The sequence below is a fragment of the Ictidomys tridecemlineatus genome, chromosome 6 (genome assembly GCF_052094955.1).
Source record: "Ictidomys tridecemlineatus isolate mIctTri1 chromosome 6, mIctTri1.hap1, whole genome shotgun sequence".
Taxonomy (NCBI): domain Eukaryota; kingdom Metazoa; phylum Chordata; class Mammalia; order Rodentia; family Sciuridae; genus Ictidomys; species Ictidomys tridecemlineatus.
This window is the reverse complement of record NC_135482.1, coordinates 156,957,387-156,971,264: the sequence shown is the minus strand read 5'-3', so window position 1 is coordinate 156,971,264 and position 13,878 is coordinate 156,957,387. Positions and strand designations below refer to the sequence as shown.

At 38.3% G+C, this 13,878-nt stretch overlaps 1 protein-coding gene across 7 annotated transcripts in view; it reads left to right on the top strand.

Annotated features, from left to right (window-relative positions):
• Window positions 1-13,878, top strand: part of Epsti1 (epithelial stromal interaction 1) — a 127,362-nt gene that overhangs the window by 87,622 nt on the left and 25,862 nt on the right. For 3 of the 7 annotated variants that reach the window (XM_078015906.1, XM_078015904.1, XM_078015901.1), the window contains 3 exons: window positions 3,699-3,792; window positions 9,736-9,768; window positions 11,653-11,736. In XM_078015906.1, coding sequence (XP_077872032.1) covers window positions 3,699-3,792; window positions 9,736-9,768; window positions 11,653-11,736 — 211 coding nt within the window. The remainder of the gene's footprint in view (window positions 1-3,698; window positions 3,793-9,735; window positions 9,769-11,652; window positions 11,737-13,878) is intronic. The other 4 variants (XM_078015902.1, XM_078015905.1, XM_078015903.1 and 1 more) reach the window with 2 other exon arrangements.

Sequence of the window (13,878 nt, the reverse complement as noted above, 5' to 3'; positions counted from 1 at the left end):
CTCTATCATTGACCTCAGTGGCAATTGTCATTTATCACCAGGTCTGAGCTCCTGTTTCCCTCACTCATTTGTCTGAGCCCTGTAGTCATTTGAGTTTGTGTGGAAGCTAACAGAAGGTGAGGGAAAGTAGCACTGTTCCATTTACTCCCTAGCAACATAAAAGTACCAGGAGAGACGTTTGTTAGTTATTTTTCAACAGGAGTACCTTCCCCATTATGACTGTTTATAATTGTAATTTAAAAATTTGATGAGAATATCCTTATATATCCTGTCATAATTTGTAGTTGGCAGATGTGGGCAACTAGATAGGGAAAGTTGCTTAATACCTTGTAGCCCTGATATTAGTCTCTTGACTCACCAACTTCTACGTGTCCATGTTAATTTTTGTTCTTTTTTTCAGCACATTATTTTTTAATTGTATATGGACACAATGCCTTTAGTTATTTATTTTTATGTGGTGCTAAGGATTGAACCCAGTGCCTCACATGTCCTGGGTGAGCGTTCTACCACTGAACTACAACTCTAGGTCCAACATTTTTTTTTTTGACTATTGAAAATCCCAGTTTTCTAATTCTCAAATCAAATAACTTTACAGAAATTGTCTTTTGCAATTCTGGGCTATTCAAAGGAGTCCTCAAAGGTAAACTCCACTCTCTGTGGCCTTTCCTAGTTTTTTTTTTTTGTCATTTTATGGGGGTCAAATTTTGTTACTGATGACTCTTCATTGACAGATTTTAAATATTCCATCATACTACAATATAACAAGCCATTTTCTTGTCCTCCCCTAATTTTTTCAAAGTGAATTTCCTCAAATCCCTGCCTATCTTCTTCAATCTAGACAAAGTTTTAGTGATTTTTAGGATAAATTAATGCTAATTTTTATACTCTGGGTCTAGGTAGTTCCTAGATATGAAACACAGACATCTCAAGGATGAGTAATCTCCCCCCCTTTCCCAGCATTCCCTTTTTATCTTAAAGTTCTGAAATGACTGAGAAGCCAAATGGAATCCTTGAAAATTCTTTTTCCTATTCTTCTTCAGCTCTTCTTGTCTTCTTATGTACTTTTGGAAGTGAGAAATTATTCTCTTTACATATTTATTTATGTTGTATTTTCAGGATAGGCTAATTGCTGTCTTAAACAGGCCCCAAATATATAGTGTTTGAGTGTTATCTGTGGTTTTTATCTTGCTCATTTAAGATATGAGTGAACAGGTTTGAGATTGAAGTTGGACAGAAACTCTACCAACTTCACTATATAATCTCCAAAGTTCATCTATAAGTTAACCCTTTTTCATACAAGCATTTGGCCAAAATGTATGGAGGCATGTACCTGGGAAATTTAAAATAAACTTCAGTCCTGGAAATGGTGTGCATTATCTCATCTCGCATTCATTGGACAAGATTCAAGTATATTGCCAATCTTTGCTGTCAGGGAGGCTAGGAAATACTGTAACGGGGTTTATGACCAGGATAAGAGGAGAACGTAAGTTTTGGTGAATGACTAGCATCCCTGCTGCAGCTGTGAGATATTGAGGAGAAGCAATCCTGGTGAAACTTTAGGAATAAGCCATAGGAATCATCCCAAGAACAAGCAGGAAGGATCCTTGAAGATCAAAGTTGGACCTGTAAACTAAATCTCCAAAACCAGTCTAACCAGTTGCTCTGTGGAGAGTAAAAGAAGTCCTTTATTCATGGTGGGTCAGAGTGATAAAGTATGAGAGGACCACCCACCTGCAATAGATAGCAGGAACACCAAGGGAAAGCTGGCTCAGGGTGCCCAGAGTTTAGATTCTTAGTCTAGTTGGACTTCCCTGAAGGCCATTTTCCTGTGTTTGTTCTTCAACAAGGTTATTTTATTTTTAGAACTGATGACCACAGTTATCTACAGGGATCCCAATTCAGTTTAGTATATGGGAATTCTATTATCTACCAGGCACTGTGCCAATAGTAGAAAAACACCACTTAGCTTAGTAACTCATGGCTTTCCTTGTTTGTATTGTTCATTGCTTGGAAATAATCCACATCCTCCTTAGTCCCCTATTTATATTTCTATGTCAGTCCCAGGTCTGTCACCATGCTTTACTCTTGCAGTCTGGGTGGGACAGTGTGGCTGGTGGCCCTGCACCCACCCAGTTTGTGCTTGGCATTAGCAGGAAAGAAGCAGTGGGCAGCGCACAGTGAGCCCCTGGGTCATCGAGGTCTGCAGTTCCTTCCATAGCACTGAGTTTCTTTGTCCCTACTTTTTCCCCTGTCTGCACTCCACTAACAATATTCAAAAATCTCATCCAAACTTCTGGCAACTCTTCTTTTTACACTTTTGACTGATGACTTCCTAAAACTCCAGTCAGTGGGGTGGCTTCCAGGCTGTGTGACTTCATTAGTCTCCTTGTCTTAATCTGGGTGAGATAAGTAATCCTAGATAAATGGAAGGCCTGTGTGTCTCAACTGCGGAATTCTTACACTTCTCAGGGTTTGTGTTTTGTTTCACTTTTAGATCCTTCTTTCCAGCAACCCGCTAAGCTGATTTAAATGCCAGGTTCTACCTAAGAAATTGTTCAATGGGGGTATTGGTATCTCTCTTTTTTAAAAATTTCTAATTCCTCTTGTTGATTCCCCCACCCCACACTGGATGATATTGGTTCTTACTGAACCCCTTGTGTTTCATGCCCACTTCCTAAGTTCTTGGTGACTCTGATCTTAGCAGTACAGAAATAGCAGGACATCAGGAAGGAGATGGGAGCAGGCTGCAAGAGTCTGCCACAATATAAATCAGGCCTCAATGAGGTGTTTGGTTATAAATGTGGAATAAGAGGTTAAAAAAATCCCATAAATTACATGGGAAAAGGACAAGGGAGTAGAAAATAACCCAAACAGAATGGAGCAGTCATTACAGAAAGGAATGGGAACTAATTTCAATGGTCTGTGACTGACATTAGGTGAGAGGAGAAATTGGGGTAGTGGCTTGGATTAAAGGAAAAACAAAGAACTTCTCATTAAGAAGAAGAAATTTCTCATTAAAGAAATTTCTAGGTCAACCTTTCAGAGCTCTAAGGAAATGTCAGAAATGCAGACCAGAATCAGCGTCACTTTTTAACCTCTGTGGATGGAAGTTCTCTGCATGCCTTGACTTAAATGCACATCTGAGTGTGTGTCTGGAGACAGAGGGTTCATTTCTGCTTTCAGAATCTCAATAGATGGGAAAGAGCTGCTGAATTAGAGGGTACATCTATCCTGTAGGAAGTCAAAGCCATGAGGAAGATGGGGACTGGAGAAAGACTCCTGGTGGGTGAAGGGCTTAACGTAAGACTGGTGTGAAATGAGGTGTTGTAGGGGATTCATGGTGCACAGTGCCATACTGGAGTCTGGTGTTTGACTTAGAACATTCACATAGGAAATTAGGCCCTGTACTGTGGAGTCTGAGAGAGTGTCACCTCCATGTCAGTAACACAGAGTGGGAAAAATGAAATCATAGGTTCGCATTTCACAAACCTAGTTTTCTATTTTCAAACTAATGTTCTTCAAGAATGCAGTCTTGTTTTAATTTGAGACTGTAACTTGCTCTCCGCCTAACCTTTTGTTCTCCCTGGGATACTTTCAGTCATCTCCCAATAAAAGTCTAGGTTAGTATCCAAAGCCACAATAAACAACAGGATCTCTATTTTTATGAAGGCACTAACACCTGTTTGTGTTTCTGGTAGCACAACTGCTGCATTCTTGAGCAAACTGGACGCAGAGTTACCAAACAGAAGTGCCTGCCAAACTGCTCCTCGTGATCTGAAGTTCTCTACACAGGTAAGTAGAACATCAGGTGAAGTGCTGTTTGGCATCTTCCAAAGAACTGTATAGAGACTGTGGTTAAGGTCATTGAGTGACGGGGACAGCATAGAACTCTGGAAGTAAAGGCAGATGGCCTGATCTGAAACTTTGACCTCAACTGCTCAATGAGCTACAAAATCATGTGGATATTTATTACCTACACAATGGTCATCTGTAAAGTCATTGTCCTCGCCCAGTCATCACCCATCCTTCCCTCAAACTCTTATGTCAACATAAAGTCTACTGTGTGCACAGAGCACTCTAATAGGATGAAGGAGAAAAATAGTCAGAAAGCACCATTGCTTGGTCAGGAAGAAGCATTTGTGTCAGACTGTGTGTGTAGGGACACTTCCTAGTAAAGGGACATCTGAGCTGATGTTTTAAAGGTGAGTTAGTAAAGCCAAGAATCTCTCCAGGTGTCAGAGTTAATTAAGACACAGAAGCAAAAACAGGTATGAAGGCAAGAAAAAAAGCATGGCTCATGTTGGGGAAGAAGAGACAGAGCTGCAGAGGAGAAGGGAACTAGAAGGCTGCAGAAGGAATCAGGAGCCATAAGAGGCTTTGCTCAATTAGGGTACCAGTAGCTACTTGTGTGGGAGAGTTTATCCTATAGAGTTTCAAGGGCATCCGTAGTGCATGGGCACAAAATATTAATAGCACCACCCAGACATTGAGGCATTTAGAAATCCCCACACAAGAAGCTGATGGAGTTGCTGGTAGAAAAACCCCTGAAGATGTTTGTATGCCACATTGGAGGACTTGCACCTCATTCTGTGAGTACAGAAATGTTGTAAACCAGGAGGGCTCAAGGTCAGATTTAAGAGTTTTGACTGCATCATGCTGATAACTGTGTTGAGGATGGATCTAAAGGAATAGAGAGATAAGGAAGTCGCTAAGGCTTCTGCCCCAGTCTGGGTGAGGAGTGATGAAGATGTCAACTAGGACAGCAGGTGAAGGGATGCAAAGGAAAGGAAAGAGAGCTTAGAAGATGAAAGCAGCTAGGGCTTGGTTATTGACCAGCTAATCAGGGATAAGAAAATAAATGTCACTAAGGATGCCCCTGGAAAGGAAAATATGGATATAAGTTTCAAAAAGTCTTAATATTGATCTGCCCCAAACCTGGAAAACTTATGTCATTAGAGAAACTTGATTTTCATCTTCCCCCATCTCCATCCCTTTCTCATTAGGAATCATGTTTTAGAATGTTACGAGGACATTATGACACCTTAGAAAAAGTTCATGGTACTCCTTCCTACAAAGTTTTATATGACCCCTCCTCCTGCCACTGTCTCTGATGTGGTGTTTCAAAGTCTGAATTTGCCAGTGTGGCTCTTCCATGAGTCATATCAATTGAAATCCCTCATTTCTGTCCCCTCATTGCAGGATCTGGGGAAAGAATTGAGAAGCTGTAGGTAATGGGGTTAAATCATGTGTAGATGACACTCTTCATCATCTATCTGGATATCCTTGTGGCTGAAAGGGAATGGAGGGTGGCAGGAGTTGGGGGGCTCTACCAGCTGGGGTTTTGTTTGCCAGGGTGGTCTTGCTTTCTGTTTGAGAGCTTCTGAATCCTGTGATTTGCAACACCTGGCAGAACTGCCTGAGCTTGCTCTATTGATCTTGGCTTATTTCTTCAATTTAACAAGATCATCCTGAATTTTAATATTATCATCCAAAGCATTAGCAGTGCTCCCAGAGCTGCATATTCTGTGGATTGATTAGTGCATTTGTCACACAATCCTCAGAGCTATCAATAGAAAATATAGAGCAGGATTGGCCCCAGGATGGTTCCTTATGAACTCCTTGCAATAGCTGCTCTCATTTTGACACCAAACTATTAATAAGTTTTTGGTGTTCAATATATTTAGCTGACTTTTTACCCATATTTTACTCTTCTCATTCTGTCTAATCCATATGCATAGAATTCTTCTGAGAATGCTTTGTGGAACCATTTCTAATGCTTTAGGAAAATCAAATATGTACATTACACTTCTGTGAAGAGCATTTCTTCTCTGTTAAAAGAGGGCACTTGGGGTTTGCCTTAGCTGTGGTTAATGTATAGTGTGGAAAATGTGTGATTCCCATCTCTATGGGATATGAGTAGCTGGGAGGATTTGCTTTTCTTTTTGCTAATTTTAATTATACTACCTAACACAATTTTTTTGAGAAAAATTTTCTTCTTAAGACATGAATTGGTGTGAAAATACTTTGTATACAACCAGAGATATAAAAAATTGTGCTCTATATGCATAGTATGAATTATAATGCATTCTGCTATCATATATTTAAAAAATTAATAAAATAAAAAAATTCTTTTTTTTATTTAAATGTGGATCTGACATTGGCAGATGGGAGTTTAATTAATACTATATTGTTATGTTGATGAAAAAGTCCTTCAAGTTTAGGACTTCAGACAGACCACAGGTATTTACAGAGCTCACTTACATGTGTATTGATGGAGTTCTCTGTATTGTGTGTGTGTGAGGGGCAGAAGGTCATACTTTCCTCAGTCATCATCACTGAATATTTCCAGTTGCATAGTAAATGGTTTCCAATTCCTGGGGGTTGTGTCTTCTTTTTCTTCTACAAAGAATAGCCATTTCTTTTTTTTTTTTTAATGTATCTTCTTGTTCCACTTCCCCAGATCATTGAGTGGCTCCCTATATCTTCAAGGATAAGATCAAAATGCCTTAGCTTATATATCTGCTTTCTACTCTCTGTCCCTCCTCTTGTCCCTGTCTTGCCTCTCCTTTCTCCCTCCTTTATTACCTACCTGCTTCTTGATATATTCTCATTCCCTCCCTCCCTATCTCCCTCCTCCGCCACCGCCTGCTTCTCCTCAGTCTTCTAGGGCCTGGAGGACTGGCCTCTAGTCTAGATCTTTGCTCCTCTAAATGTGGTCCTTAGACCAGTCACATGGCTATCACCTGAGAACTTATGGAAATACAAACAAATCATAGGCCCCACTCTAGACCCCTGAGTCAGAACCTGCATTTTTAACACCATCCATGGGTGATCTGTGTGCACATTAGTGTTTCAGAGACTGTCCTGTACTCATGCCTCATTCTGCCCTGCACACTCTATGCAATTTGGTTATTGTAATTCATGTGTCATGTATTCTTTCTTTCAAGATTGCAAATGACACTCAAATATCTATGTCCCTCTTGTATCCCTTTGATTCTACTTCTCCTCCAATACTTCAGACTCTTTGTATTTCCTATTGCTGTGTAACTAATTATCACAAACTTAGTGATTTAATTCAACGTAAATTTATTCACTTTAATTTCTGGGGTCCAGAAATTTGGAATGAGTCTTAGGGTGCTAACTAAAATCAAGTGGTTAGCAGAGTACCTGCTGGTGGCTTCTTCTGGGGCATCTGTTCCTTGCCTCTCTTGGTGTCAGGCATTCCTTGGCTTCTTGTCCCATGGCTTCAATGCTCTAATCTCTGCTTCTGCTTCATGTCATCTTCTCTCTATTCTTTGACCTTTTGTCTTCCTTTTATAAGGATCATATTGATTACACTGGGTCATCAGGACAATCCAAGCCCATCTCCCCATCCCAAGATCTTTAATTTCTACAGAATCCCTTTTGCCTGGGAACATCTTTGGGAGGTAGCATTAGTTATCCCACCTCACTCTCCTAGTTGTTTCTTTTGTTATTTGGTGCTCAGTGTCTATAAACATGTAAATTGCTATCTCTGATCCATTTTAAACCTTATTAACTCATTTTTTTCTTCTCATTCTCCCAGTGTAATTTTTCAGTATTTCATGATTTCCCTTTTCTTGCTACCTGGCCAGTTAGTATATTCTGGTTACATTTTCTTTCTTTTCAACTTCTTAAGCGTTTTCCTTTATTTTTTACATTTTCTTAGTTTCCTTTGCATATCTGACTGTCTTTGGCTTTTGTGACTATTCAATTGATTGAAATTTCTGTACGATTTTTCATTTCATGCCAGATAGCTTGTCAATTCTGCCCTCCCCTCCCAGTTGGGTTCCTCTTAGCACCCCCTCTAAACTTCATTGGTTTTTCTATAGTGCTGCTACACAGATATTATTCTGGGACTTTCCCTGAACATAATGGTCCTCAGTCTCCTCTGCACAGTGGACTAACCTGGGGAGCTTTAAAAATTGCCGCTGCCTGGGTCTCACCCCCAGGGATCCTGCCATATTGTGGTCTAGGTCTCAGGATTTTGAAAAGCTCCCCAGGTGGTTCTAAAGTACAGCCAAGGTTGAGAATCACTGCCTTGAAGCCATCGTGGGAATTTCTTTTATTGCTTTCTTATCTTGAAGCTTCCAATTTCTGGACCTCATTTCTTTTATTTTCCTGCTTTATTTCTTTGTTTTGGTGGAACATATTATTTAGTAGCTTCCCCAGAGAAGATGTATGGAAGGCAAACATGTTCAGGTCCTTCCATATCTGAAATTATCTTTATTGAGCCCTTATATTTTGCTTGAAATTTAACTGGTAACTCTTCCAATTTGGAAATAATTTTCCCTCAGAATTTTGAAGACATTACTCTTCTATTTTTGGAGAAGGAAAGGTTGGTTCATGAGAACTCCAAGTTCAGCTGAATTTTAGTTCTTATATGAGGGTTTCTCTCTGCTTCTCCTGAAAATATGTTAATATCTCCATTTATTTTTCTGATATTCTGTAATGATGTAGCTTAGTCTGGGGGGGTCTTTAAAAATTCATTTTCAATCTAGAAATTAATCAGTAGTTCTAGATGATTTGTGTTTTTTCTTCGATTTATTAACCTTCATTTTCTCTTTATGGAATTCCGATAATTCAAATCCCAGACCACCTGGATTTTATACTATCTCTTCATCTTCTGTGTCTTCACAGATTTTCACCTGTGAATATAGATGTCTCTTGGGTTTTGAAGATAGAGTTTGTGTTCGTTTTCTCCTCTCTTCAGGGTAATTTCTGGGAGAAGAAAAGAACAAAACCCTGCTTACTCCATCTTGAGAATGTAACCGTTATCATGGGCTGCCTTGTGCCCCCATCTCAGTTTATATGTTTGAGGGCTAACCTCCAGCATCTCAGAATGTGACCTTATTTGGAGATCGGGTCTTCATAGAGGTAATTAAATTAAAATGAGTCCATTAGGGTAGATTCTAATGAGAATGAAAGGGATCCTTATAAAAGGAGCTAGTTGGACCTAGAGACATGCATAAAAAGAACATGATGTGGAGAGACAGGGTAAAGATGACCATCTACAAGTCAAGGAGAAAGGCCTGGAACAGATAGATCCTCCCCTCACAGAAGCCATCAACCTGAAGAGACCTCGATTTTTTATTTCTATCCTCCAGAGTCATGAGATAGTAAATTTTTGATCTTTAAGATACAAGTCTGTGGCACTTTGTTCTGGAAGCCCTAGCAAACTCTCTCGAGTACTCTCTTGCTGGCTCTCTTTCTTTCCCTAGCAAACTCTTACAGTGCTAATTTCCATTTATTGCTTTGGTGGTATTTTCCATTCTTAGTCTGATTCCTACTTATTTTTTTAAACACAGCTTAGTTTCACCCACTTGGAGAAGATGTCCTTGATCTAGTTTAATTAAATGTTTTCCTGAATTGTGACAGTATAGTATTACAGTACTGAAATGCTTGCTCTCTTTGTCTGACTTCCACATGAGGCTCTAACTGCTTGAGGCCCCAGGATTGTGTCTTGATACAGTGCTTGCAGATGAGACACTTAAATATTGTTTATTGAATAAATACATCATCAGCATAGCTTTGGGGGAAGATGAGCAAAATGTACTTTGTTGAATGACAAAAGTTGAGCATAAATATTATATTAAATGAATATTTAATGCTATAAAAATTTTGTTGATACAGTAACTTAGACATTTCTGGTATTAAGAACTAAGAAAAATAGAGATCAAAAGTTTTTTTCTCCCCCCTCTTATTATTTTTGAACAGAAACTTCCTGCCCTGCCTACAAATTACAGCTGGGTAAGCATGCATTAAGACTGCAAGTGACTTTAAACACTCCATATCTAAAGGCACCATGTGACTTCCTAGTTTCTGTGGCCTTTTAAATGACACCTTTTATGTCTAATAACCATTATATTTCTCAATCGAAAACTAGGACCCATATTCTGATATAAGAACAAAGCAGTAAGTTTAAAAGGAAGGTATTCAAATAGAATTTCAATTCTTTGCTTAAGTCATAATATTTACTTTAATGATATATAATACTCTGCTTTTGAATTTCCTAAACAGAAACTGTCTTCTTCCCTCAGTTTCCTTTCTTGCCTGCTTGCTGGGTCTTATGTAAAATATTTGCGATGAAGACTCACCTTCTGTAATATAAAAAAGAAGGGGTCATCAGAGAGTCACTCCCTACCTTCAGTAGCTTTTCACAGTCCCCTTGTGTTTGCATATAGATAAAAGACAATCATAGTTTGTAGTTTTACCTGTCTGATGTAGTAGACTTTGGAGATATGAGGGATTTCTGAACACATGGAGCTCCTCTATTCTCATTGGTATTCCTGGAGATGGTACAATTCCAAAAGCTTCTTTCTCTCACTGGAAAGTGGTTCTTACTGTTTGATGATATATGGGTTTTTATAGTGACAGGAATGGGAGAATGAACTAAGAAGTGCTTGAGAAAAATTACAGTAAGGAAAAAGGGGGAAACAGCCTACACGAACTTTATGGATTATTAGTTCAGAGAACGAGGCCTGAAATATGTAGCTTGATGCCATGGTGCTGCTGGGAGTTTTATGAGAAGAGTGGAATTTCCTAAGGATTGGATTTTAGGCTGGCCTCTCTGCCTTTCAGGAGCTGGGCCTACAAGTCAATGTGAGGGAGAAGAAGTATATGACAAATGAACAGAATACAGATGTTCTTGATGGGGTTATATCCCAATAAACCCACCCTAAGTTGAAAATATCACAAGATTGAAAATGCATTTAATACTTCTGCTCCATTGAACAGCCTAGCTTAGCAACACACACAGTGTAGAGTGCCAGTGGTTTATCCTTATGATGGTGGGTCTGACGGGAGCTGCAGCTCACTGCCCCTGCTAAGCATGTAGAGATAGTATTTTACTGCATATTACTAGCCTGGGAAAAGATCAAACTTTGAAATACAATTTCTCTAGAATGTGTACGGCTTTTGCACCATTATGGACTTGAAAAATCACTAGTCGAACCATTGTAAATCAGGGACCCTCTGTAATTGAAATCTCATACATTTCAGAATATGTGGTCACTAGATGTGTGGAACCCTGATGTGGTTGGTGGGTCAGAATGCCAGAAGGACATCCTACAGCAGGTCCTGGCTCTCCTGAGGCTCCTGTGCTCCAGAACAGGCTTTGCTTTCCCTCTTAGAACTAGAAATGTGCTTCAGGTACAGATTAGGGTTGCAAAAATTCAGAAAAAAAAAGCATCGTTGGAATTATATGGTATCAATTGCCAGTTGACAAATTTAATAGGAGATCATTAATGAGCAGTGGACATGTCAGTGCTTCTAATGTCAGTGCTTCTAATGTCAGCTAGTTGGATATTCTTGAAAAAAGATCTTCAACTTCTACCAGAAGGAATAAATTATGTTGGTTATCTCTGAGGGGAAAATTTTAAAGCTTAATTAAACAAACAGTTAAATCATCCTTTAAAATGTGCTGGATGATTGTGCTTATACTAGCCTTCTTTTTATATATCCCAAGGGATGTCTTCAGATGCATGCATAAATCACTCAATAAGCCAGTGTATGTGGAGAGCTTAGTGTTTGCTCAGTACAGAGGTTGAATTATTAGCACCAGTCCATCGTGAGCAGATTGATGTACTGTGGTGATGTTTTTCCTATGGACTTTTCCCCACCGTATCTTTACAGGCTGGTAACCGAGCTTATAAAGATTCTCTAAGAGAGAAGGAAAACCAACGATTGCAAAAGATAAAAGATGAACAAAAGCATAAGGTATTTACGAGACCCTACTAGTTATTGCTAATTGTTTGCTTGAAGTAGTGGGTATTTTTTAAGGGCTTCTGAGCATAAATATTTAGATACATGAAAATTTTGAAAAAATAACACAAGCATCAATAAGAGGTGAATTCTAGGCATATTTTAAGAGTATAGGGATGGATCCTTCTGGTCAACATCATTGGCATACCTAGCCTCCATTGCAGGCTGCAGTGTGCTACACAGCTGGTGATGGCAAATCATGGAAAAGACCATGGAGCAAATGTGGACTTCTGATCTGCAAAATAAAACATAGCCAACATCACTGACATTTTATGTGAAATTATAGATGGTGGCCAAAGAATACTATGATACATAGCAAAGTAGGCATACAGAGTTATGAAACTGGCTTCAGTATTCACCTAAAACAATACATAAAGATATACTACATATGTACACAAATAATGTGAGGCTTTACAAATAGTTTAAGCAGTAAAAATAAGTGAAATAAATTAGATATCTCCAAGTGCTGAAGGGCCCATTCACATCAACCAAATGAAATTTCCCGAATGGAAACGATGGTGGCTCTCACCTTTGATGAATAGGTTCAGAGGGTCAGAAGCTCTTTAGCATGAGATGAGAATGCTGAGGAAGACCAGCCATCAGATGAATATCGTATTCTCCTGTCCTAATATTCTTCTTGCTATATTGGTGGTTGATAAAAACCTTCTTCTAGAACATCTCCCAAACCTGTTTTTTTTCCAATTATACAATTAACTAGAATTCTAACTCCCATTCTGATTTCTTTTTATTTTTAGTTATGTCTTTTGCTTCACAAGGATATTTATTATAGCCACTAGATGTAAAAATCACGTTGTGAAGTAATTTGATCCTCTTAAGTGCCACAGTCGTCCTAATAGTGGTCAACCCCTTCCTCACTCATGTTTCATGAAGCAGGCAGTATAAATGACTTTAGTTATCATATTGTACCTTGTGGGTGGTCATTAAACCATTGAGAAAAATAACATTGAGTTGAAATTTAGTGATTAAGCTACTATGTAAGCAATAAAGAACAATGAAACATTTTTACCTCTTAGCATTTTTTAGTAAGCGACTATCTTTTTGTTTTGACAATCTCTTCATCTTAAAATCCCCAGTTAAATAAACAGCATTACAGCAAGATTCTAATAATTGTTAAGTAGAAGCTAAATCTGATGTATATTCATATTGTATTTTCAATAATGTCTGACAAATGATGTGAAATTGTTTGACTCTCAATGTGAGCTTCCAACTTAATATTATGTTCTGAGGTACTTAGTTACTAAGGAGACTGTAGTCAGTTGTAGGCATGATTTCCTCTAAAGGAACTTCTTATGGATTTTAAGTAGTGTTTTATAAAGTTTGGTTATATATTTGGGACATGAAAACTACTAAAAGTAGAATATTTCACAAGGTGAATACTAAAGACTTTAGAAAATCAGATTTCATTTTCAGATTGAGCTGTTGAACACTGAAAATTAAACATTTTCTTTCTTAATCTTGTTTTTAGTCTAGATTTATACAAATTTTGGGACATATGTGTTTTCTGGTTATTGATTGAACACATTTTTATTACCTCTCCTTTTATCTAGATTATTGGATATGGCTGTCAGTGAAATGAATAAATTTAGTACCTAGATAATTCCTTCTTTAGGGACTTATAACAGTAAAATATATAAGGATATTTACCCATCTGTTCTACTTTATTTTTGCTTCTCCTTCCTCCTTGCTCAATCTGTCATTGGGAAGTATCCACTGAAGGCATTTCCCAATGGGTAGACTCTCTCCTTTCTTATCACTCAGTGATTTACCCTAAGAAAGCAATAATATCATGTTTATGGTAAGGAGAGAGAGAAAACAATACATTTGTGTCATTGCAACTATTCCTGTTTATTCATTACTTTCATTCAACAAACATGCACTGAATGCATGCTATGGAGTAATTCAGAGAGAGATAAATTAAGGTCTCAATACATTTATTTAGCTCTAGGCATCTCTGACTTTCATGTTCTTCTTGGCCTCTGAGGACAATAGGTTTATCCTTAAGGTTAACCTCTTAGTATTTTAATTTGATTCAGTTCCCTCTTCTAGATACTTATTTAGAATTTTCTTTTTTCCTAT